Source organism: Pholcus phalangioides, unplaced genomic scaffold (genome assembly GCF_987345545.1).
Source record: "Pholcus phalangioides strain wild (caught in Gottingen) unplaced genomic scaffold, Ppha-v1.0 ptg000004l_1, whole genome shotgun sequence".
NCBI lineage: Eukaryota > Metazoa > Arthropoda > Arachnida > Araneae > Pholcidae > Pholcus > Pholcus phalangioides.
The window spans coordinates 11693356-11720199 of NW_028301597.1; the positions used below are offsets into that span (position 1 = coordinate 11693356).

At 37.4% G+C, this 26844-nt stretch overlaps 2 protein-coding genes across 13 annotated transcripts in view; both read left to right on the forward strand.

Annotated features, from left to right (window-relative positions):
• Positions 1–26844, forward strand: part of LOC149086538 (S1 RNA-binding domain-containing protein 1) — a 542948-nt gene that overhangs the window by 371396 nt on the left and 144708 nt on the right. For all 12 annotated transcript variants that reach the window (XM_089256006.1, XM_089256010.1, XM_089256008.1 and 9 more), the window contains 2 exons: positions 5846–5928; positions 7669–7775. In XM_089256006.1, the coding sequence (XP_089112132.1) occupies positions 5846–5928; positions 7669–7775 (190 nt within the window). The remainder of the gene's footprint in view (positions 1–5845; positions 5929–7668; positions 7776–26844) is intronic.
• LOC149086542 (uncharacterized) lies at positions 11586–12852 on the forward strand. The gene has a single exon (XM_089256004.1). It carries the CDS (start codon positions 12225–12227, stop codon positions 12756–12758), a length of 534 nt encoding a protein of 177 aa, XP_089112130.1. The 5' UTR covers positions 11586–12224; the 3' UTR covers positions 12759–12852.

The following is a 26844-nucleotide window of genomic DNA, read 5'->3' on the forward strand; positions in this document are numbered from 1 at the left end:
CAAAGGAAATGACATTTGAGTTGATCACGAGTGCCAATGTAAGAGTGGATGTTTAGTCACTCTCTTTTATGAGAAATGAGGTTTGAGTTGAAAGAACAGCACCAAATTTTGTTGTTGTTAAAATTCACAGAGTACTATTTTAGATGTGACAGATCTAAAAAAAAAACCTATTTAGCACTCAACTCCTTCGTTTTAACTTTGCGATGAATGGGTTTTAACGAGATGGACTTACCTTTATGTTCAACTTATTTGGTCGATGATCTGTAAAGTGGCTGTACAATATGCTGTCACCTTGTCCACAACATCCATTTGCCACGGTGAGTAATTCTCCTGCTCAATATGCACCAGAAAACTTGTAACTTCAAAGATTAAATCACACACAAAGAATGTCGACACACACAGATTAATGTTTAAAGGAAATTCTCTTTTCTTTTTTAATTTACTTTGATCATTCTTAAATTTTCCTCGATAACCACTCTGTAATATTCGAAAGTTCTGAACCTTGACATTCTCGGTGCTATATAGACATGGAATAATAAAAAAAACACCAAACAAATATCCAATTGTAAATTTCATTCTTATTTATAACCACAAAGCTTGAGATATTCAAATTTAAGTAATTGAAACCATTAATGTTATACGCTTTCAAATTTATCCAAAACAAATGAATTGTAATATTTGGGTGCTTAAAACTATATATAATTTAACCCAATAATTTTGCCGACCACCACGATAAAAAAAATGGAAGAAGAGAAATTCTACTCACACGAACAGTCTTCTACGCAGATCACATCTTTGGTAACTGGATCTCTTAAGAACTGTTTATAAGTTCATCGTTGTCCTTAATTGTCCTTAAAAGTCCTTAATTGAATGCCTAGCACAGTCATTTTATTCATCCTCGACGATGATACTCTTCTGGGCAGCTGGACGACCACTTATGTACTACCACTAAGGGCAGTAAAAACATGGACTGATACCACCTTGGAATAGACCTCCATGACGACTGCTAGACTCCTTCATCTCACTGCTGGACTCCTTCGCGGTGATGGTGATGGCCGGAATTCCCTCAGTAATAACCACGATGATTATGATGGTATCTGAACCTCACTGAATAGTTGCTCAGTTCGGGGTTTGCCTCTTTGTTGAGATTCTTTGACTAATTCGTAATTTTTCCCATCTTTGAGCCAGGGGATGTGACTCGCGTCCATGAGTTTTCATGGTTTCAGACAATCTCTCGAAGCTTTGGAGGGGGATCTGCTTCGCGACGAGTTTGCTTTTACTAGGTGCTTTTTACTGCACCTAAAATTGTTGAACTGGCCTCCTCTAAAAAGTTCCAGGTGTATATATCAAATTAAGCGATAGGCGGGGCTTGTGAAAGTGCACCCTCTGATTCGTTGTGCAAACTATGTCACCTAAACTTTCTTCCAATCATATCACAAGGGGCTAACCAAAAGTAAAACTTCTCTCTCTCTCGTTACGTGGTCTTTTCGGGATAACGAAAGGGTCAGCAGGAAGATTTAAAAACAACGATAATTTTCAATATAAGATTTCCGGATTAAAATGCATAATTATTCATCAAAGTCAAAAAATTTACATCATCGTGTGGGGAAAAAATTAGCTTTCCAACGATATGTAACACGTCATACTTTCACTCATGATTAGTGGCATGGTCATTTTTTCGGGTCACAAGACAAAGAGAAATTAGAAAGATACAATTAACACAAGTTTTCACATCAAGACAATTAATTCACACATATACGACACTAGTTGTGAAACGTATGAACATTTTCAAATCGACATTTCTGTTACCTATGACATTGAAAATGTGACGACAAAACAAAGAAAGAAAATTTGTTTTCTTAATTTTCTGACTAAATTAATTAATGTGAAATATAATCATCTCAGAATGATCAAGTCCCTTCAAGCTCAAATTCTGATGAAGAATTTCATGTTTTAGACACGAAATTGTGGTCTTTTATGTACAACAAAAGCGAAAGAGAAGAAAAAAAAAATTCCTTTTTCGCATCACACACAAAAAAAAGTCTCTTCATGTATTCAAACTTCTTATCAGTAAATCACGTTATTCTTCCTGACCTTCCGGGAGCGTTTGTTGTCTAATTCACCCACACAATGAGGGTCTCGAAATTTTCTAAAAACTCAGCTTTTCTACATCAAAAATTTATCCAAACAACTCAAAATTTCACCCTTTAAATTTTTGCTATGTTTGGCGTAAGCCCAGCACATTTTATGTTGGAACAGCCACGAGACTTAATTGCATCTCTTGGGTCATTAAAGGCTAGATCACAGTCTGAACACAACATCGTTGTAATTTTATCCCTCCTTTCTTTTGTTTACAGCCAACATTTCACTGGGAAAATTCTGAGACACTGCACTACTGCCTCCTCACTTCCTCCCTTTTTGGCGTGTTTTATACGTAGTTCACTATTGGAAGAGAAGAGAATTTTTAATTTTTTTTTTTTTTTTCAGTTCTACTAGACGTTTGGGGATGATGATAAGCATATCTTTCCACGACCTGCCTAGTCATTGTTTAAAATAAGCCGGAAGTCCAGTGGGGAAAGTGCATCTGTTTCGCAGATCATTGTCATAAAATAAGGAAGACAAAAAAAAAGGGGGGGAAGGGACAGGCTGCCACAAGAGTTTTAAGGAGAAACTAGGATTTCTATCTCTCCTGTGATTTTGTAACGAGCATTCACCCCTGATGGGACAGCCCAGGCCTTGTCTAGTTGTACAGGAAGGGGTTAGAATGAGCTGATTAGTCGCTAACTGAACCCAGTTTTTTTAACATGCAGAAAATAATTTCCGATTAATTGGACTTTTCAAGTAACAATAGAAATTTAATTTTCTTTTTAGTTTTGCTAATTATACATTGTTTTTGATATCACACTCTGTTGCAATGAAAGATTTTTAAAATCGTTAGAACTTAAAATTGATATATCAATATTTTTTGAAATATTGATATGTAATACTATATTTGAAATACACACATAAGAAATGATTCTGAATGACAGAAATTTTTTAAATACTATGGTAATTTGGGAATTCCATTTTTTTCCTTTTTTTTGTCTATGATGTTCCTATTTTTTCCTGTTTTTTCAAATTTTCACTTCTATGCCTAGGTGTCTAGAAAGTGCTTATGGTGAGTAGCAGAGTGTTCCTAATTTTTTGGCTACTGGCAGGGCCGGATTAACCATTAAGCAAAATAAGCATGTGCATAGGGCATCAGGAGAAAAGGGGCACCACAAAAAGTTATCAAAGTATATTTCTTTGTTAATGTACAATTTTTTCTCACAGTATCAACCACTCCTACATAATCCTCAAAGATCATATTGAAAATGAAAGTATCTTAAAATTTCTCTATGACGCAAGATGCCATTTCTACAGCAACAATATTGAAATATTAAATCTAGAGAAACTAATAATATTGCAAACTAGAGTTCACCTTCATGCTGAGTTTTTGGAATAAGTCGTCACAAAAGAGTTCCATAAACAAAGTTAACAGGGCATTCTTATCAGTATCATATGCTCCAGAAGCTTATGCGGGTCGAGCCCTGTACCTCCACATGATGATTAAAAAACTAAACAAGTTTTTTTGAAAAGAGTTACAATATCGAAAGAAAATGCTTTTATATGAAGTAGTTCAATAGTTAATTTAAAACGCTTTTTTGAAGGTTAGTAACTCAAAATTTCTCTGGAAAGATTCCTTGTTCCCCAATGAAAGGTCAATTCTTTGTACACTTTTGATGGGACCTCAGACGAAGCAATTTTTCTAGGGCCCCCTTCCTAGCTCAAAATACTTGCCTTCTAATTTATATACTTACTCGCGAAAATTGTAACCAGGTGTAACTGCCACGAGGCTCTCTCAGCACTTCCTCGAGGCGTGTCCGGTTGGTCCCCTGCTTCGAGAAGGCACAGAGTAAGCCTAGTTATACAGAATAAGAACATGAACTTAAAACTTGCAGACCTGCGAGTATACTCGTATGGATCATAGGTGGATCAGCTGTGCTAGAAACAAAAGAAACGCTACCAGATCTAGATTGCAAACTAACTCGGAAAATATATCAGAAAAAAAAGTACCCGATGATAGTGGTTAAACAAAAATAAAGTGCAGTAGAGTTTCAATAATTCGAGTCCCAAAAATTCAAGGTTCCGGATAATCCGAGGTATGCTGGAATTTTTCGAAATTCCTTTTCGAAAAAAACCCTCACTCTTCCTATTTTTGGTCTAGAATGTGTTTTGTTTCATTTTTCCTGTGAATGTCAGTAGTTTTGGTTTGAAGAGGACTCGCGCAGCATCTTAGTCCCTGACTAAAAGGGGTTTGATCCTTATGCCAGTGTCTTCAGTGGGACCTCAGGCAACTCCCTCTATAGCAAAAAGCCTCCGCGCAAGCCTTGTGACATCACTGAGGTCGTGCTGCATTTCCCCATATAGTCATTGAATATACTGCAAAAAAGGTAAAAATTTTGCATACGTCGACTGCTGTATCCAATGGCTACAGGTGAAATGGACTTCAGTGACATCAAAGCTTCTCACAGAGGCTTTCTGCTATAGGTGTTGCTTCAGGCCAGAATTTTCCAGAGGTCCCTCTACAGTAAATTTATAGTGTAAAAAAATATTTTCATATCGAGTTCTCAGTGCTAGAGCCCCTATTACAAATAGAACATGGATCCCGGCAGCACTAATCTAATGAATTAAGCCCATGAATCAATAATTAGAAAGGTAAGTGTAAGTATGAATACTTAAGTCCAAAGAAAACAAGTTGCAACAATTTCATCAGATAAGGAGAATAAGTTCCAACCACCTAGGTGGCACTTGTGTTTTCTTAATTTTTGGTACACAGTATGTATGGTATGTTTACCATAAAATAAATATATGGAGGTGAAAAAACTTCATTTAATGTTTATTTTTTTTTCACAATTGATACATTCAATGAATAAGATGGAAAATACGGTGAGTATGGTCACCCTGAAGAGAATTGGCAATATCCGTTATTGTCAATTCTCACCAAAAAAAAGCTAAACATGAAGAATGTCTGGAAGTAAAATCAGAAAAGAGAAACAATAGAAAAAAATTATTCAAACATTAAAAATGGGTCACCAAATTTACTCAAGTACTTAGGGCCCTCAAGGATCTTAATCCGGCCCTGGCCTCTGGGTGTATATCACAGTTTGGATATTGTGTGGAGAAAATGGAATCTGCGAATCTACCTTTTATGATTTTCAGAGACAAAAAAATAAATACCACATACCAAAAAAAATACATACATCTCAGGTTTTTTTTATCCAAGCACAATGGCTGCAAAAGATGTTTGAAAAGAATATTTTTATTCATTGATAACTAGTAAAGGTAAAATTGACTCTCTGAGTAAATTATAAATTGTAGTTTTGATCGATATTATCTATAATTATTATCAGAGAGAGGGAGGTTAATTATAAATAATCTGTTACTATAAACAGATACATTGCTTTAATAATTTTTATTATTATTTAAAAAAAAATTTTTTTTTGGTTTTGTTGGCATAAGTACTAACTATAAGTCAAGCTGCAATTTTTTTTTGAAGGAAATTAGGGATTAAAGAGGTATATTACAGCCTCAAATATGAAAACTTGGGAAATAAAACTTCATTCATAATTAGTAAGATTCCCTCAGATTCTTAACTGCAACACAGATAAGCAATATGAAATTGATGCATGAGGCATGGAAAAACATTACAAGTGAAAATTTGTAATCTTTGAAAATTTTAAAATATTTGTTATAGGCAAGTTTGACTGCATATTGTCTTCAGAGAGGATTTTAACTATGTCTATTTTGATACTGCATTTTACAGTGTCAATAGCCAGAAGACTTCAAGATCCATTACTAGAGTATGTGAAAGTGGAGCCAAAACATCTTGGCATTGGAATGTATCAGGTACTAATTTTGACTGAAATTAGAATTTGGATACTTGCATAAATGACTTGCAAGAGCATCCCACATATTCTCTGTCTATGATGTTGGGATTAGAAAAACTATATAGCCACTTAATTCTCTGGATGATCCTTACTAGCAAGAAAGTGTGCATGCTGAGCTGGGTGAGGTAAGGACGTCATCATAGATCAGTTGCTCCAAACTGTGGGTTGTGACCTACTGGGGAATAGCATAAATTAGTTGAGGGGTGGGGGAGCAAAAGCTTTTCTTAACTTTAGATGTCCTAAAATTTTATTTTATTCTTTTGCAACGTGAAAACAATGTGTGTTTTAGGTTTAGCACAACTTATGTGTTTGCAACTCATTATATTATATCTCATTATATTATCTGAGAGTGGGTCTGAAATTTCAGTATATGACTAGATGAGAACTTCTGTCCATGTGATTTCCAATGTCCAAGTTTTCGATGGTCAGCTTCGGAGGGATTGAGCCACCAGAGACTAGTAGGCAATGTTCGTCCAACTAGAACAGTTTCCTAACCTTTTTTGTCCCACCGCCCCATCTTCAGAAATTTTTTCTCCCATCACCCCCTGTGCAGTCTAACCCATAGGATCCTATGTTATACCCATAGCTTCTACCGCCCCCCTGGAACATTCTATCGCCCCCAGGGGGCATTAATGCCCATGTTGGGAATCACTGAACTAGAATCAACATAGGCGTATGCAGAATTTTCTCAAGGGAGGGTCAAATTTTTTTTCTCCTGGGGGGGGGGGAAGGTAAGTTTTTCCAACAAAATAACACTATAATCTCGTCTTGGGGGGGGGGGTTACAAGCCCAAACCCCCCCTCTTGAATACACCAATGAGAATCAGCTTTGTATCGAAACAATCGTGATGTGGGCATATTTCACTGGTCCTGTTTCCACACACCAAGGCACTCTATAAATAATGCACATAGCATCGGAGCCAGAAGTCCAGTCGATGAAATCCTTCAGGAGCCTTACGCAAGAGCATCTATGAGATGTCAGTCACTCGATGTAAGTTCCAAGCTTGGCAGCGGATGCTATCTAAAGGAGGATTAGCGTCAGAATCCAATGAAGCACAGATGTGGAGGATCGTCAGAGTTGGGGGGGGGGGGAATCAATCCAAATGATATACCCCTCTTTTAACACCAGTATTTCAGAGGTTTTATAAAAAAAAATTTTTTGTATGGTTATCCCGCTTTTATGAAATAATTTTTTTTTATCATGCCAGTGTCTACAGAAGAAGGATTTACCACATTTCTGTTATAATAAAAACTACTGAGTAATAATTTTATTTTTTTTATTTTGTTTCATGCCACGTTGATACCTTATTTTTAACCCATGCACAACCACTGACTTGCATATTCTCACACCTTAAATTTTATGCACATTACTCCATGACTGTTATGTGATCTCTCATTTTTAACGTTTACAGCACTTGTGTTATGCTTACCTTTTAAATTAGTGCACATATGCTGATGGGAAATATCTAGATATTTCTCTTTGTTTTGTTTTTTTTTGGTGAACATAGCAAACCATATTCAAATCTTTTATTATATAAATATGGATTCACATAATGGCATAATTTGACAAATATTCTCATGACTAAAAGTTAAGCACTAGGTGATGAAAATATAAAATGTATTGCATGATATAGCTCTGTTTACATTCAGAAATTAATCATTTAAGATTTTTCTAATGTAATGAAATTGTTTGATTTCAGCATGATATTGCTGAAACCACACTGAAGACTGCCCTGGATGGAGTTATTGTTGAATGTGTGAGCTTTGTGGGAGTGGATTTGAATGTTTGCCCTTTTATTTTATTGAGGTGAGGTTACAAAATTTATTCATTTACATTCGAAAAAAAACGTGTGGTTATTGCCATATTATCCTTCAAAACACTATTGGTAGAAAGATTGGTTAGATTAGAAAACTTTGAAGTAGAGCGTGATATTTCTTTTTACCATTTATTGTTCTGCCTATGCTATAATGGGATGAATGGTTACCACAAACACTTTCGGAACTAATGTGATCTTCTATCAATTGATTATTTTTGATGTCAAGTAGAAGTCTGTAACGTTAGACAAAATCCACTCCCGAAATGGGTCTTGATACGTCAGCAATAATGAAAGTCCACCGAAATTTTCATGCAAATCCTAAATTTAAGTTCAATACATGTGTTCCGTAGATGTTAATTTCCAAACAGTTTGCTGCGAATAATGCAGTATTTTTATTCAGAGCAGGTTTGAGATTTCCAGTAGCAGAAAGAACAGAAACTGTAGCACTGCTGTCAACCAAAAATTTAAAACTTGAAATTTGATTTTTAATTAACAAGGGACTATTAGCATCATCCACCGATTTTGTTGCACAAAGTTGTGAGCTGACTAGTTTCTTGGAATGAGCTTTGTTTCCAAATTTGAAGTGATACCAGCATTTTGTAATTTTTTCTGAGTTGGTTTCGCTCTCTGAATCATGATCATAGTTTGAAAATTATTCAAAAGTTTGTTAACTGTTTCAGTTAAATCCACAATGTGAGCTTACAATTTAGTAATTCTATCATCAAAATTTTTTTGGATAGAAGAAACAGAAGTTGTCATGTGTGAGACTTCCACAATTTTATCAGCCACAGTTACCAAGCCATCTAATTTGGCGGTACTCACTGACAGAATCTGTTTTGCCCTTACTGGCAAGCATTGTAGCCAAAGCATTTTTTTGAAAATTTCATCAGAGTCTCTTTGATGCCAGTTGGGACATTTTATGTAGCAACTGTAAAGATTTCTGGTCACCTAATATCATATAGGAAAGTAGAGTGTGAATATGAGCATTTTCTGTTCATGGGCAGAGATATGGTAGGGGGGGGAGATTGCATTGGCCCCCAGTGTCGTCAGAGGGGGAGTCGACTGATCTAATGTATATATGTATAGACATCATCCTGCCCCCCCCCCCCCAGCAATAATGGTCGTGCCCCCAGACTTCCAAGTCTATCTTTGTGTAATAATCATCATCACCACCAGCCAAAGAATTGGGTGGTCAAAGCCGTCCGGATGGGAAGGGGAACTGACAGACAATGTATATGCTCTGTGTGTTTATGTATGTAATGTTTTTCTTGATTTAAATAAAGTGATAATACAACATGGTGGCAGCAGTAAAAGGCCATGACAACAAACGTGTGCAGTAAGAAGGAGAATCAGTAAACAACTTTATTACTGCTTTATACAGCTTTGCTGAACATTGTGATTATGGAGAATTGCATGATCAACTCATACGTGATCGTATTGTTGTTGGTATTCAAGATAAACCTCTAAGTGAGAAAGGTTGCAACTGGATGCCCAACTTACACTAACAAAAGCGGTAGAACAAGTTAGGCTTAGTGAATCAATCAAGCAGCAACAACATAAACTCAATGAAACGGAAACCGTTGTTCCTATACATGCAATGTCTTCAAGAAAATCTGATCACTTTCAATATCAAAAGTCTGGTGTGAAAAATAAACCAAAGAGCAAGAACTTTTCAGATTCCCAACATTCGAAGACATGCAAATGGTGCGGCAAGCAGAAACATGAGAGAAGATTTCAAAAGTCTGGTGTGAAAAATAAACCAAAGAGCAAGAACTTTTCAGATTCCCAACATTCGGAGACATGCAAATGGTGCGGCAAGCAGAAACATGAGAGAAGATTATGTCCAGCTAGAGATGCCAAATGTTTTAAATGTTCGAAACTGGGACATTTCGGAAACGTTTGTTTAGCAAAGAAACCAAACCAGCATTCAAAAATTTCGTTCTTGGGTCATATTCAAGACAACACAAACCAGGATGGGACAGTTTTTGTCAATATTATGAATGAGAAATTGAAATTTCGACTTGATAGCGGAGCAGATCATACAGTAATATCTGCAACTTTGTATCACAAGATGTTTCAGAAATTGAATTTGAAACCAGCTGATAGAACTCACTGTGGTCCAGATAACACTCCGTTAAAAGTGCTGGGCATGTTCGAAGCACCTCTGAGCTATGTAAACAAGAAATGCACAGAAGAAATCTGTGCCATCGATGGCTTGAAAAACTGTCTTCTTGGGAAACCAGCTTTGATATCCTTTGGTTTAGGACACAATATCAGTGCTGTTCAATGGATTACTGCAATAGATCCGAAAAAAGAGTTTCCTGAACTGTTCGAAAGACTTGGACTCATGAAGGAATGCTATTCCATACAACTCAAGCCTGATGCCATTCCATGTGCAGTAACATCGCCAAGACGAGTACCCATACCTCTTTTGAAGAAGACAGAAATCGAGATAAAAAGGATGGTCGAACAAAAAGTCATAACTCCAGTCACCGAGCCAACAGAGTGGTGCTCTCCTGTTGTCATAGTGCCCAAAGGTGATGGAAAGATGAGAATTTGTGTGGATCTGATCGAGCTGAATAAAAATGTTCTACGGGAATTACATCTCTTACACAAAGTGGAATGCACACTGAATCTCTTATCTGGTGCTAAAGTCTTCTCAAAACTGCATGCAAATTCAGGATTCTGGCAAATCCCATTGGATGATAAATCATCTTATCTCACAACATTTATTACTCCGTTTGGAAGATTCAGATTTACTGCCCTTTGGAATCTCTTCCACTCCAGAACATTTCCAAAGAAGAATGATACAAATTCTGGAAAACACAAGTGGAACAGTTTGTCACATGGATGACATACTAGTGTGAGGGTCTACTCAAGAAGAGCATGATATGAGATTGAGAGAAGTTTGTTAGAAACTGAAGGACGTTCATTTGACTTTCAACAAAGAAAAATATATCTTCTCAACGAGCAAAATTAAATTTCTTTGTCACATCATTCATAACCAAGGAATTTACCCAGATGATGATAAAATCATTGCTATCAAGGAGTATTAGTCACCAACAAATAAGGAGGAACTGAAACAGATGTTGGGCATGGCAAATTACTTGGCTCGTTTTGTTCCAAATTATGCAGAAGTGCTTTCTCCTCTAACTATGCTTCTCAGTAACAAAATAGATTTTGTCTGGGATATACCTCAGAGCAAAATGCTTTTCTCAAACGGAATTAAATACTGTCATCTGATCCTGTTTTGAAAATCTTCAATCCCAATCAGGAATCCATAATTACTGTCTATGCATCTTCATATGGCTTGGGAGTCACCTTATGCCAAAAGCAAGATGATGGTCAGATTGGTGTTATTGCCTATGGTTCCAGAACTGTAACCACAGCTGAGACTCGATACGCCCAAATCGAAAAGGAAGCCTCAGCTATTGCATGGGGTTGTGAGAAATTTAAGGATTACCCCTAACAGGAACTCATTTCAACATAGAGTGATTATAAACCTCTGATTCCTATCTTCTCCAGAAAACATTTAGCGACTTGTCGGCAAGACTACAAAGGATCAAATTGTTGATACTCTCATGACATAGTTCACATTCCAGGAAAGGAACTGTATGCAGCAGACGCTTTATCCAGGAGTCAATAAAAACAAGGCAAATGAATTGGAAGACGAAATAGATGCATATATTCAAATGGTTAAAGAGACTACCAGCTTCATCGAAAAGACTGGAAGAACTACAAGAAGCACAACTTGCTGACGAAGCTTGTCAGAAACTTTCATCATATACAATGACGGGATGGCCTGCAAAGAAATATGTCGATTCCTTTTGTCTACCTTTCTGGCAACATCGTTATGAAATCTCCATTCAGGATGGGATAGTGATGAGAGGCTGTAGAATCATCATTCCTCGATCACATGAAAGGGAAGTTCTAAATCAGATTCACGAAGGTCATCTTGGAATTACAAAATGCAGAGCTAGAGCCAGATGTTCTGTTTATTGGCCTGGAATAAGTAAAGAAATAGAAGAAAAGGTAAAAAATTGCACGGCTTGTATCCAAGAATCTAAGAACAGGCACCAACCTCTCATTCCAACGCCATTTCCTGAGAGACCATGGGAGATGATTGGCATGGACTTGTTCAAGTACAAGAATTCGTTGTATCTTCTTTTAGCTGACTACTATTCTCATTTTCCTGAAATGGCAAAACTTGATAGACTGACAGCTGCTGAAATCATAAACCATTGCAAGTCCATATTCGCTCGACATGGCATTCCAGATATTGTTCGATCAGACAATGGGCCTCAATTTGATCCAGTGCGAACATTGGAATTTCAAACATTTTCTAAAAGGTGTAGATTCGCACACAATTCTAGTAGCCCAAAGTTTCCTCAAAGTAATGGTGAGTCTGGTTGAGTAAGCACACAGTAAAAACAGTTAAAATGCTGATTAAGAAGTCTGAAGATCCATACATTGCTTTGATGGCATATCGAGCAACTCCCCTAGAAAACGAATTCAGTCCAGCAGAGTTGTTGATGGGTAGAAGAATTAAAACAACTTTGCCAATAGCTAAAGGTCAGTTGCAACCACAAGCAGTGGATAGAAAAACCATCGAGGTCAAGGAAGAAAGAAGAGTTGAAAGACAGTGCCAAAACTACAACCAAAGACATGGTGTGAGAGATCTAAAGAAATTACAGGAAGGAGAAGAAGTATGGATAACTGACAGAAGAGCTACTGGTGTGGTACTAAAAAAGACTTCATTCCCAAGATCTTATCTGATTAAGTCGGGAAATAACATCTATAGAAGAAATAGGAGACATCTAATCCCATCACCAAATTTCCACCCAGAGAAAGAAGAATTGGACTTTCCTTCATTAGAGCACTGTCCTGCAGCAACTCCATCGAATTCGAGTGAAAACTCAGCTGTCAAGGTACCTTATGTCACTAGAAGTGGGAGGATGGTTCGCCCCCCCTAATAGGCTCAACCTATAAAAAAAGAGGGGGGGAGATGTGTAATAATCATCACCACCACCAGCCAAAGAATTGGGTGGTCAAAGCCGTCTGGATGGGAAGGGGAACTGACAAACAATGTATATGCTCTGTGTGTTTGCATATGTAATGTTTTTCTTGATTTAAATAAAGTCATAATACAACAATCTTTGCCTATGTTTCTTGTTCTGCAAATTGACTGATAAACTGTTCCTTCATTAGGGGCCGTTCAAGTATTACATAAGCAAATTTTTAGCTATTTTTGACCCCCTCCCCCCACCCCCTTGTCAGCAAAATTTCGTCATCAGCTCTGCCCCTCTGAATCCTAACTCATATTTTCCATAAAGGGTGGTTGATGACGTAAGCATTATCCAAACCCCCTCTTCCCCTTTGTCATCAAAACTCAGCAAATCTGAAACCCCCTACCCCATCCATAATGACGTAATACTTGAACGGCCCCTTACTGCATAGGGATTATGAAACCGCGAATATGGAAACTGCGAGTACGGGGGATCAAAGCAATCATTGACAAACCTGAATCTAAAAGGAAGCTGGTGGAAATGGTCAGATTCCTGAAAAATCACCCAGAAAAGGCCAAACTGGATGAAGATAACAGCCCAGATAAGGAGACGACATCAGCAAACAGGGGCCAAGTCAGGCGATCTGCCAGACTGGTCAACAGACGAGTCGAATATGCAGAACAAGATCTCACTGACGAATAAGATGATGCGGAGAACCCGTAAGAGTCAAAGTTCACAGCACTTCATGGAATACCTCTCTCGGCAATGGCTGCAGAGGACCAATTTAATATAGCTGTAGTATTTTTTTTTTTGATGATGTGGCACATGTCTTTTGGCAAACTGCGGCTTTGACTGTCACGCCCGCATGTGGTTCGGGTGGGGGGGTGATATGTTCGGGGGTTGCAGGGAGGGCGGGAACGGGTGTCGGCGGTCGGGTGCCTTCGTGTGTGGTCGGGAGTGGCGCGTCGGTTGGGACCCTTGTTGCGAGGCGTCCGTATTTTTCTTGGTGGGGGTAGTGTCCCCGTCCTGTGGCGGGTTCTCTCTCGTGTCCGTGGTGGAGGTTGGTGGGGATGTACGGGGTCTCCCTTCGCGGGGCGTGATGAGGCGTTGTGGACCGTGCCAGCGGGGCTGAGGGGGGATTGCACCCTCGGTGCTGTCCTGTCTTGTCGAGCCGTGATGTGCCCTGGGATTGGGGGTTTGGGTGTGGGGGTGTGGTTGTGCTGCATCTGGGTTGGTATGATGTTGGTCCCGGACGGGTGTGCTTTCCCGGCCGGCTTGCCGGTTTGAGTTTTTTCAGGCATGCCCACGATCTCACGATCAATGAGCTTATATCGCAAAAGCAAAAGAGCCTGGGCGTGCTCAGTTCTATACTATACTATCTCACCGTAGAGTCGTTGATTCCATAATGGCAGGCAACAACAGCAATTGATTTACTTTCTCCACAAGCATGCATAGGCAGAATATCAATTTTTTTAAAATAAAGTTTTCACTTTTTTTGTCTTTTCGACAAAAAAAGTATTGACAAAAAAAAATTTTCAATGAAGGAAAGAAAACCGCGAATAAGGAAACCGCGAATACAGGGGTCGACTGTATATAATATTACAGTTATTTTCGAAAAGGAAAGAATCGATGGGCAGTGCACCTATATACATACAGTGCATAGTGATTTTGGTGAGATAAAAATACAAACCCTCTTACTTGAGCTCTTTTTTTTTTTTTTCCTCCTTTGTGCTGTAAAAAAAATAATGGAGGAATCACCCTCGGTCACCCAATTTTTCTACTAACGAGAGCAAAAGTGTTTTCCTATGTTTTGGGAAATATTACAGGGATTTAAAGTGTCTTCTGATGTGGGAAAGATTTTGAGCCAGAGGTTATGGCTCTTTTCTCCCGACTTGTATTACTTGTATTAAAAACGCACAATCAAACTGCCAATACAGTACAGTATTTCAAAAAAATATATATATATTGAATAAATATTAAAAAAATGAATTAATTAAAATCTATGATTTGCTGACCATTTTAAATAGGGATCCTGCACTTGAGCTTCATTCCTACCTGTCACACAAGAAGCAAAAATATGCTCACACGAGAAAACCCATGCACTTTGGCGCTCCCGATCACAGCTCAGTGGCACTGGTTGTGCTCTAGAAGGGCGTCAAATCTGAAGTGAAAGATCCAAAAAAAAAAAGAGGAAAAATTATTTGTGCCGCTGTAGGAAGGGTGCCAAGTGTCTGATTTAGAAAGGGTGAAAAAAAGTTAGGGGAAATGATTTCTGCCTCCTCTAATAAGAGCGTGAAATCCGACGTAAAAGGGTGAAAGTAATTACAGAAAATTATTTCTGCTCACTTTAGAAGAGGCATCACATCCGAAGTGGAAACACAAAGAAAAAATTAAGAAAACTTATTTGTGCCCTCTCTAAGAGGGCCATCAAGTCCGAGGTGAAAGGGGGAGAAAATGGGAAAATGATTTCTGCCTGCTCTAGCAGAAGCGCCAAATCCAAGGTAAAAGGGCAAATAAATTTGACATAAGTTATGACATAAAATATCGCTGTTCCTTTGAACGCATCAAAACAAAGCGATTGAAACAAACGTTTTTTTAATTGGGTGAGGTCAGGGGCCCCAAAAATAGGTCCAGCTCGGATATAGATTTTGTCTCGTTTCATGGATCTTGTTCCAGATACCCGGTGACTAACAGTAAAGCCTCCTAGACAGTATCTCTGTCTAGGAGGCCTTGGTAAGGTGTGGACACAACGGGACTCTTAAAAAGACATCTTTTCCCTTTCAAGAAACTAATGAGGAAGGTATGTTGGAAATTCAATTTGATTTTTTCTAAACAGCTTTGCAAATTAGATTCGACAATCATGATCCCCCTCCCCACAATTCTGTTTTTTAAACTAAGAAAAAAGTTAAGTGCAAAATATATATTGCTTTATTTCATTGGGATCGTTGTCCCTAAAATATGCTTCATGGCATTGTTTTACACCTTGATAAGGTACTAGGTAGAAGAACGATGATACGTGTCTTAACAAATAGATTTATTACTCAAATAGTGTCCCAGTTTATTAAAAAATGTAATTTTCCACTATGTTATATATTATTTGGGAACAATGTTATATATTATTTTAAAACAACCCCTTCCCAGTGCCGTCTTAACACATGGGCCCACCCGGGAGCCTCAAAAGTAGAGGGGTCTCATGAAAATCAGATCTAGTTAAAATTTCCTAGAATTTACTAAGTAGGGCCTCAGAAAAACCACTTGGCCTTGGGGTCCATGATGTTAAAATGACTCTGCCCCTTCCCCAGGGCCGTAGCGTGCTTTCTCAGGGGCAGTCTTTTCTTGGAGTCTCCTTGAAATGGTTATGCTCAGAAGAAAGAAGAGTTATAAGCGCCCCCCCCCCCATTCAGCTCAGAGTTGCCTCAGAATAGTTGTGGACCTACCCAAGTTGCAGGGCCAGGTGATTTAGCTGGTGTTTGCCTGCTCCTTCCGTTTCTTAGTACTGGGTCTGAAAGGGGTAATTTCAAATGAAGTTCATGAGTTTTATAAATATGAAGAAATCATATGGAAATATCACTTTTATTCAACCACTTTTATTTTCAGGTTAGCCTGTGTGTGATCCGTCAACTACACATCTTTTGCCATAAAATTCAATTAAAAATAAGTATGACAAAGATAGATCCTTTGTGATGAGTACCATGCATGAATGTTTGGCGTTTTGCTTTTTCAATGTTTTAAATCTCTTAATTAAATGAAACAAGTTTGGTTTTTATTCTTGTTTACAAGTTAAATAGCAGTAATCCCATTTCAGGAAGAAAGCTTTTCAACTTCTTCGTCCCTTAAGATCCAACCAAGAGGGGGGTCGGCGATGTGGATGATCACACCAAGAGATCTGATAAAATGGTAGAATGAATCTGTCCTGTATTTTATGTATTTTATGGGACAGTAATGACTAACAAAAATTGCCTCCTCCGACACATCACTTTGGATATCCGCCCCTGGGGGGGGGGGGGGCACTGACTACTGTTTTTGCACCGGGTACCACTAGGTCTGAGACCGGCCCTTATTCCGGCATATGCCAATTCTTTTGAAATTCTGAAGAAAAATGTACGAGGGGCATATACAGTTAAGTAGTTGTAGTAGGTATTAGTTAATCATAATGTATTATTAGTTAATCGTAACTGAAATGTATTTCAAAAAGTAATGGCTGTAATAGTAATCTCCTAGAGAGAGATGAGGCCAAAGCCACCTCAGATAATCGAAAAATTGAATTATCTGAAAACCGAAAAAACTCTTCAAATAGAGTAGACTCTGGACTATCCGGCCTAATGTGGTGGAAGGGCGAACTAAATAACAGAGAAGCTGGATAGGACACATAGTTCATTGGACATATTTTAGGTTTTAGGATAAATTATTTTAGTCTATCTTGATTGCAGGAAACATAAAATCATATACACTGTACAGTATGAACACACACCATTTTATAACATGTTTTTATACCATCTTTTATACCATACAATTTTAAAATAAACAAAAAATTAATGTAAAACAAATAATTTTTGCTAGAATTACTTACATTTATTTCATGGTTTTATTGATAAATGTTGAAAAGTAGGCCTGTCTTTTCATCGCCCCGGGGCAGACTTTTTTGTAAGGCTGCCTGAAATGGTGGTTCTTATGCAAAATGAGTGTATATTTTTCTGTTTCGCCCCAATCTAGTTACGGGCTTAGTTAGGCCTAAAATGAAAGTGTCAAAACTCAGTTTTTTAATTTTTTAAATGTCGATGTAGGTGACTTAGGGCCGTATTCACCGAAATGGTTTAAACTGTAGTCACAATTTTTGGATAAAAGATCAGCATAGATTGGTAAAAACCTGAATTTAACCAATCTACGTCTATCTCATCAAAAAATTGTGACTATAGTTGAAACCATGTTGGTGAATATTTCCCTTAGGGTTTCTCATTGTATCCCTCTTCCACAGTGCAATTGGATTGCGCATATGCTCGTCAAATACCTTGAATTTCAAAAAAGGATGCATAAAAATTTGGTTTATGCATCCGGTCACAGGGTTTCTACCATCACGGAAAAGTCATGAAGTCCCGGAAAAGTTATGGAATAAGAAAAAGGTCATGGAAGTCCCAAAAAAGTCACAAAATTTGAGTGAAGGTCACTATTTTTTAATCCATATTTTTTTCATCTTTTTTCCTTTTTCCCCTAAAATCTAGGCTTTGGAAAAGCTGTCGCATTCAGTATTTTGTCTTCTCTCTCAGGTTTCTTCAGGTCTCTTTTTTTTTTTTTTGCACTGGAGGGAGGGATGGATAAGTGAGAAGCAACAGAAAAAAACAATGTCAATGTGCAGTCACCATCGAGCTTATATTACTTATAAGCTTGATGGTAACTTTGATATGGAGCTTAAAATAAGTTGTTGATGAGTTGAGTTCTGGTGAGTGTATAAACCTTCATTGGTGATAAAATTTAGCTAATCCTCATTGGTAAAAGCCCGAAAAACGCTTGTAAATGTATACTGATTATTCATTCAAATTAGTGAAAATTATTAATTTGATTTCATTAATTTTCATGAATTTGAAAACTTGTCATTTATTAATCACAATGATCCTGATGCTAATTAAGATCATAATTAGCCATTAAAATTCACAAAAATGAGTAAAATTGTGAATTTTCAAATTGTCATAAATTTGATTTTTCTCTCAATACTCAATAAATTAATTTTTATTTTCCCTGATAAGCCGTTCAATTTTCTGTTCTAATTCAACACTAGCTATTAAAAAAGTAAACATTTTGTTGTGTGGTGTGTGGTTGTCCTTTCAGTAGTTTAGGAGTACCTCGCGCTACAACAAGACTCGATACATCGATAAACCTTTCGACAATCATATCTTTTTTTGTCTTTGTAATTACTGTAGGGCGGTAACTAGGGTTTTTGCCGCCCCACAACTTTATAAATCATAATTTTATATCAGTGTTCATGGCTGAGAGGGCCCGGAACGATTCTTATCACTTTTTGATTCTTCCAGATATGAATTAACCATAGAGGGCCCTGTCAATGATCCCAGCCTACGGACTTTGCTGCAGGACGTGGGGGGGGGGGCCCATGACGGTGTTCTTTATTCTTCCCTAAAGGGAAGGCCTAGAAGGGCAACTGCCTCGAGGGGCAGTTGCCCCTCTAGTTCCGGAGCTGAATAACTATTCGCCTAAAGCTGTGCTGTCTTAAGAGTACCGTGGGCCCCCATTCTAAGTGATTTTCCAGAGGCCCTACCTAACAAATTTCCAAATCTCATTTTTGTGGCGCCCCCCACAAGGGCTAGACTGACTTGGGCTGTAGCTCTGGATGGTTGTCATTATTTTTTGCTTTTCACGCTAAAAATTAACTATACAGGGTCCTGCGAGAGGGCCACCCATTGGGCCCAACCTAGGGGCCTGCTCCAGGATGTGGTGACTATGCTTGAGGCATGCCCGGATGGGCCTATGCGTAGAGACAGCACTGGCGTAATGGAATTTTTTTTAGGAGGGAGGATGGTTCGGCAAAAAAAGTTCTGGGGGAGATATTAGCCTAGAATAGTTTTTTTTTTTTATGAATTGTTTCTAAAAAAATTCTTGTGTTCTCTTCAGGCATTTTAGTCGACTGAAACATGTTTGGATCATCCCATCTATGCAGAATTTCATTTATTGTAAAACACAGTTTTACCCTGAAGCAAAGGAAGGATGCCTGTGTGGAAAGAAAAAGGGGATGTGTGAACTATACAAAAATATCCATCGTGTATGTGCTTGAGGCCGTACTAATAATCACAGTGGATAGTTCCAGCAATATTCGAGAAGCATAGGGAAGAAACAGGCAACTTTCAATTTTTTTCGTGTTCGATATTTCATGAAAAATATCAAATCTATATAGGCCTATAGGAGATTTTTGTTTCGTAACCAATTCTGTGAGTGCTCGAGCACCCCTGGCTCCGACACTACAGCTGAGTATAGATTTATCCTATGTTGAGATTCCAGAGGAATGGGTGGAAGTTATAAGAAGCGGTCATGTAAAACCATATTCTTTCATACTGATTGACCGTGAACAAGAAATTTTTAAAGCCTAGACAGATATTTTAAAACTTATGTACGGGAAAAGATGCTCACTGCCGACAAGGACAATTAGAGGGCTTCATGTAGATACAGGGCCAGATTAAGCAAAATAGGCACCAGAAAAAAAATTGGGGCCCACAAAAGTTATCAAAATGGTTTTTTTATGCACAATTTTTGATTGATTGTATAGATGAAAACCTTCATCAACTGCATGGCACAAATGCAGAAAACTAATAACATTGCAAAATAGGGATTTTGTTAATGCTGAGTTTTTGGAATGAGATTTCGTGCAATGTCCATTAAGCAAGCTTGGGCCTTCAACTCCTTTGGGCAAACCGATTTTTTGGAGGCCTCCCTATCAAGAGAATAAGGATGTGAAGTTAAAATTGTATAAATCTTTATGAGTCATTAGCAAATCAGCTGCATGCTTACAGAGAAGATGCAATGAATGGGGAGCGAATGAGCGATGATGAATTCAGGAAATTTCCTGATCAAGATTGTTTGATTGAAAATTGCCTCGATCAGGATCGTCATCTTATCATTAATTTGTGTAGGACAGTTTAAGTGTCCCTCTTGCGTATAAGCCGCATCAATAAAATAATCCAGAAATATTGTAGCTGTGTTCCCAGCCTGATGAAATACATCAAAAATCTGGGTTTTCTCTGTGAATCATTCTGTACAGTGCACTCATATATTTAAAAATTTTGCATTACTTTTCTTTTCAATTTTTTTTTTTTTTTGCAATGTTTGTAATAATTCCAAAAAATTTTTTAATTAAAATTTCATTTTAAATAAGATTGAGTTAATGAAATCTCAACCTTTTGCTTCATTTAATAAATTGTACAGTTTCCTTTATTTTTAATCAATTTTTATTCAATTACATTGATGTCATGGTATTTTATCATGCACACACAAACTATTTTTAATGCATTTTTTTTTTGAAAATTTACAAAATATTATCTAAGATATGTAAAACTTTATACCAGCATAAGATAGCACATGCAATCAAGAATGTAGATGTTTAAATAATATTTTTAATGATATTTCTATTACAGCATACTTTTTCACCATGTTAAAAGGTATGAGACCCAGTAATGAAGATTTGGCATTAAAGTTAATAGTTTTAGTTTTTGTGTAATTATTCAGGAATACCTTAGATATTATTTTGATACAATCATGACAGAGACTTACCTTGAATATTTTACCTTTGAATATTGTATTGATAGCCAGACTTTTAATGGAAGCTTTCTTATAAAATGTTCCAAGCTTAACATAAATTTTGGCCATTATCAAACCAACTAACTTCTCAATTTCAAGAAGTTCAAAACTTCAGCACTTTCCTTGCTAGATGTTTCACATTTGAATTCTGTACCAAACGCTAGGACACCTACATTTTGCAGCAATACTTGAAGTAATATGCATGAGGTAGTATTAGTTTATTTGAATTCCTCACAAGCTGATATGAAGCTGTATTGGTGAAATAAAATATTGATGTCCATAATATCATTTGTGGGGAATATTGAGAAGCTTTCATAAAACTCAGTTCCAACTATTCAATGCAGAATGGATAAATTCACTTATTTTACCATGAAGTAACACTTCGGGTCTTTTCCTACGAACCACTCATAAGTATCATTATTGTGTTAGACAGTGACACTTTTTGAACTGCTTTTCTTATTTGACATTAATTTCATTATTTCTTTCCTCTGGTTGACTTTATTTTGATTGGTAACTTTTTTGTCAAACACGATGGTTATCACATCAGGGGTGCTAAAATTAGATTTCCTTCCTCAGTACGACAAGGGTTCCATTCAATCTTTTGCTTCCCCTTCCAGTTTGACCTACTGCTGAGAACACATAGACACTTACAAGAAAATGTAAAATGTTAAAGGTGTAGTATTTATAATATACAGCATATATAGGCAACGAAATTATTGAATTATAAAATATTCTGAATTGTGCAAGAATGCTTACACCGGGAGATGACTCACATTTAAATTTAACTGTTTAAAATGCAAGTTGAATTTGCAAAATATTTTATTATTTATTTAAAACGTAGCCTATATCCCTTCATTAAATTTCACGTCACTCAGCACATTAATATTTGTCTTTTTAATTAATTACAAACCTGAAAAATGTGCTCCAAATGCTCTCACGCAGAAGGAAATAAAATTTCGACACGAAACAGCAACGAACATACCTACTTTCAAATTAATTATGCAAAATAAAGTCAGAAAAAATAAATATTTAAGACGTATTGGCTGAATTATCCATAAGTAGCTATGTACATACTCTTTTTTTTGTCCATTGTCAGATGATTATCAAAGTTCTCGGCTCCTTTTATAACTATTTAAGCGAAATTTCTTTGGCTAATGTTTTACAACAAATAAAGCAATGCCTGAACTTTGCCTCTAGACTTATCCTGTTGCCGAGATCTCTTCCAGGCCAGCTTCGTGGCACAGTCTGGAACATTTTATTTGTGACAAAAAAACATACAAAATTTTTACAACATATTTTTCCCGGACAATTGGGTACTGTCGCGATTAACAAATTTTGTGGTGATTACAGATGAGATGGGTTGGGATTTGGGGAAAGTTTCTGGGTTTCGTTAAGACAGATGAATGTACATATATTAGGAAGAAGGTATATTTTAAAAGCAATTGAAGGGGCCCCATGCCATCTCATCTGTTATCTTACACACGCCATATTATATACAAAGGATACATATAAAAAAAAAAACGAAATGAGAATCTTATTGTGAAATATAAAGTATCCATTAGAGCGAGTCATCTCAGTTAAAACCTTATTGGTGAGCAAATTGGGTTGATAACTTGCTGACTAGAAGCCAGCATTAGTTTTATTGGATTGAGTTCACTCGTTCCAGTGGATTTGATGAAAAAAAATACAAAATAGAAATATTGTGTGGGGGAATATATACAATTAGGGATCACCCGTGCCATCTCGCTCAGCATTTTATTCAGTGAGCAACATGAATACGACAATATGAGTACGCACTTGTGTTGTGGACATGAAATGCATAAAGAACTTGAGTACAGGAAAGAGAAATACACATATTTATGTACTGCCAGGTGGAGTCGTCTCGCCCTAAACCTATTTTGGTGAGCAATGTGGGCTTGGTTTAAATGGGGGATTGTCTGGAGAGAGCCTTATCTAAGGATCAGCTTCAGTCGTGGTGTTTTGGTTGACTCGATCTGGCTGGTTATATTATATTTAGAAAAAAAATGAATATATATAAAATAAAAACTACATGTAATATGGTTATTATGAAACCATTTGTGTCGTCCCACCTAGCACCCTAGCTAGAATAGCGGAATGAAGGACACTTGTGGTTATCAAATTTACATCATTGTAACGGAAATGTCAAAAATTCTTGTTCGGGTCCCATTGGTACATGCAATATCTGGTACATGCAATGGTTATGTATTAGTAGTGGCAGTCATGTGGATATGAGTTTTGTTGTTTGTTTTTATCCATTTCTGTTTTTTCTCCCACTTATTTTTGTAATATTTAAAACATTATTTTATAAATCTGGTGGACAGATTTCTTGTTTTTCGCTGGTGTGTATGTATCTGACAAGGCTTGTAATCCTTGCTGCTGTGTTTTTGTTTTTGGTTATTTGAGTGAACCATTGTTTTCTATTGTTTTCGGAATATTTGTACATGTGTAGATGTTTAGTAAATTTGCACTCTATTGCATAGTGAACAGGAGTACCCACCATACCGCAAGCACATTTGTCTTTTCGGTGGCGTTTCTGTTCGTGTAGATATATAGGCTTGCAAGATTTGCTTGCTATTTTAGATAATTTAAAATAGAAGTGAGAGTTGATTTTAGTTTGTGATCATTATTGTGTGATTCCCAGGCGAAGTCTTTTTGGATGGTTACGCCTAAATATTTGAGATTGTTTACACATTCAATATTTTTACCATTAATTTCGATCCTAGGGGGATATTTATTTTTTGTGAAACAGATAAATTGTGTTTTTTCTGTTGAGATTTTGAGGTTATGTTCATTAAGCCAATTCGGGAAATCGTTAAGAATTTTAGTTGCCTTTGTCGCTAGCTGTGATACATTAACTCAGTGGTTCTCAACCAGGGGCCATATGGCCCTAGGGAGGGCGTAGGATATTCCAGGGGGGCCACGGATGAAAATCTTGCAAAAGGGGAGCCACGGCTACTGATATGGGGGCCATGAAGAAATTTGTGAAATTAAATTTTTTTAGTTACTCCGACTAAAAAAATTTAATTTCGAACAAATGCATAGAATATATTTTTTCGCAATTTTTCCCCTATTCAAGAAACATTAACATGAGGAAGGAAATAGGAAAAGTATTGCATGTAATCTCGGTGGTTTTACGACTTGTGGGTGACAGTAGACCCTGACACAAACTATAGAAGAGGTTTAAGCAAAATGGAATAACTGTAAAGACAGAAAATTGTGTGTGTTCAGACTTTTCATTCAAAGAGGGCTGCCATAAAGAAAGGAGACAAAGATTTGTTGACCATTCATTGACATTCTTTTGAGTGCTCGTAGTAAATGTAATCCAAGGAGTAAATGGGTGAAAAATGAAAGCTTCGTAAAAAAAAAAAAACTATCGTTTTTATGCAATTACAGACAGATAGCCATCTAGTTTAGCACAAAGCTATTTTCAGCCAGCACTGAGTGGTCTGATAGGGAATATATTTATGAAAATCGAATAAAGAATGATTTTTCTGGGGTATTTTTTATGAATTTTGAGGGGGGGGGGGGTGCCAATCCGTCGCTTCTGCTGAAAAGATTTAAGAGACCAAATCATACATGAGGAAAAATACCCGCGAAATGTAATTTTTTAAAACTACATTGCTGTGATAATATATTGGGACAGGGGCGGCTTAAGCGAGGGTGCAAGGGGTGCGGCACACCTGGGCGGCAGGTTGTAGACTTTACTCAAGACCCCAAAATTTAACACAGTAAAAATTCACATGACATCACGCTTTTGAGTCATACTGTACCTCGACAACGGAGACGTTGAGAAAATAGACAAGGTCTCTGACCGTAATACCAGAAACAAGAATGTAAGATGTCTAGGCGGCTCGAGACAAAATTTGTACCCGTGTGGGACTTATTTTTTCCGCCTCCTACCTATTGCTCCCTCCATAGCTCCTACCTCCTCCATCAGGGCCCCCTAAGCTGGAATCTTTCGTGGGGCCCATGCCAGATTTTAAATGGGACCCCTTCTACAGTTAATTTATAGAGTGAAAAAGAAAAGTTATAAGAATTTATAGTCCCGGGCCTCAAGCTGGGGCCCTGTCAGCCCTACTCTTGGAATGTTCCCTACCCCTCCCTCACAATTTATCCAACCGATTCCTAACAAAAAAGTTTTTTCGGCTTTTCATTTCGGATTTTGTGCCCCTCCAGAGCTGAGTTTGTTTTCTTTCGGCCAATGAAATTTTTTTTTTACCCGTTCACCCCGGATTTAGCATCCTCTTGAGCGGTACCCCGTGTGTCCCCTTGGTCGCTTGGCCAAGCCCCACCCCTGTACTCTATTACAAGAGGCATGTGTGCATTTTGTTTCCCTAGCCATGGCTTCCACAAGAGTCCGGGACAATTCTATAATGTTTTGGCTTTTTCAGGCTATAAATTAACTACAGAAGAGGCCATGAGAAATCTGACTGGGAGGGGGCCTGCAAAAGATCCCAGCCTAGCGAACCATACCCTCACTCAGAATTTGTTCCACAATAGCCAATTGGAGGCAAAGGAAAAATTTCGTTTCCACTTGTCCGGCCCCTGGAATACCAGAAACACCTTTGAAAAAATTTTTGTAATAAAAATTACTTCATTAAATATCATTTTCACAGGATAAGTGATGATGGCTCACCAAAATAAGTACTCTTTCAAGGATTAAGTTATCTGGCGTTTATTAAGAATAGTAAAATAATTCTAGAAAACAAAAAACAAAGAAATTCTACTTCAAAAGCAAGACGTATGGTCACGCACATTTTGCATGGTAAACAATGATGTGCGGCTTTCTTCTGAAGAAAAAATCAGGTTTATCTCCAGGCGTCCTTCATCAAAGCCCTATCAGCCTCCTGGCAGGGTCGCCATTCAGGGCAGCACATGAGGCTTCGCACCCGGGTGGCAGGTAAGCTCAAGCCACCCCTGTATTGGGCCTTCCTCTACACAAGTTTTTTAATCGATACTGTAATGCTTCCTTTTAACTGCCCTACTACTTAAGCCTGCTGCTGGCCTGCAACATCCCAAATAATCTCAATGCAATTTTCCTATCCTGTAAGAACAATGTTGTGGACATTAAAAAAAAAATTCGAAAAGGACGTATGACAACACTACATTTAAAGCAATTTAAATCCATTTATTAGAGACTCACTGCATCTGCTGATTTCTTAGAAAAGTGCAATAAATTCAAGTCTTCACTTTGAAATGTCCATAACCTGCTCAATGTGCCTCTTTGTATCTGAAATTGTACCTAAAATTTATGGTTTTTAGTGTTGATAATACGCATGCATAACCAATTCAGCGACGTGTTTTCACAATCTGCAAAAACTGCATGGATTTGATAGTTAGAAATGACGTCTAAATGCCAAAGATTTGGAGTTCGAATCAAAATGAAAATGTCAAATAATTGAAATTGTGCTTCGTATAAATGAAATATTTTAATATTGAAAGCTGTATATATAGAGATTAATCGTGACCGTAGTCAAACGTCTCATAAATGTGAAATTCTGTCATAAAACTGAGAGTGAGGAGCACAATTGGAATTTCAAGGCATTTACCCACAACCGAGCCCCTTTTTGGCCATTTTTCTTTTTCTCTTCACCCTTTCTTCCTTTTGTTTCCTTCCTAAATTTATAAAAGTGAAAAGGACATGATCATTATAAAAAGGACTGTTTTCAGATCAAATTGCGGAAGTTCAATTACTTCACTGCAAAAATGTCAGATTTTTTTGGGAGAAATACAG

What these genes read in the sequence shown, in the direction of transcription:
- LOC149086542 (XM_089256004.1), top strand. Translation starts at nt 12,225, where the DNA reads ATGCTGATTAAGAAGTCTGAAGATCCATACATTGCTTTGATGGCATAT.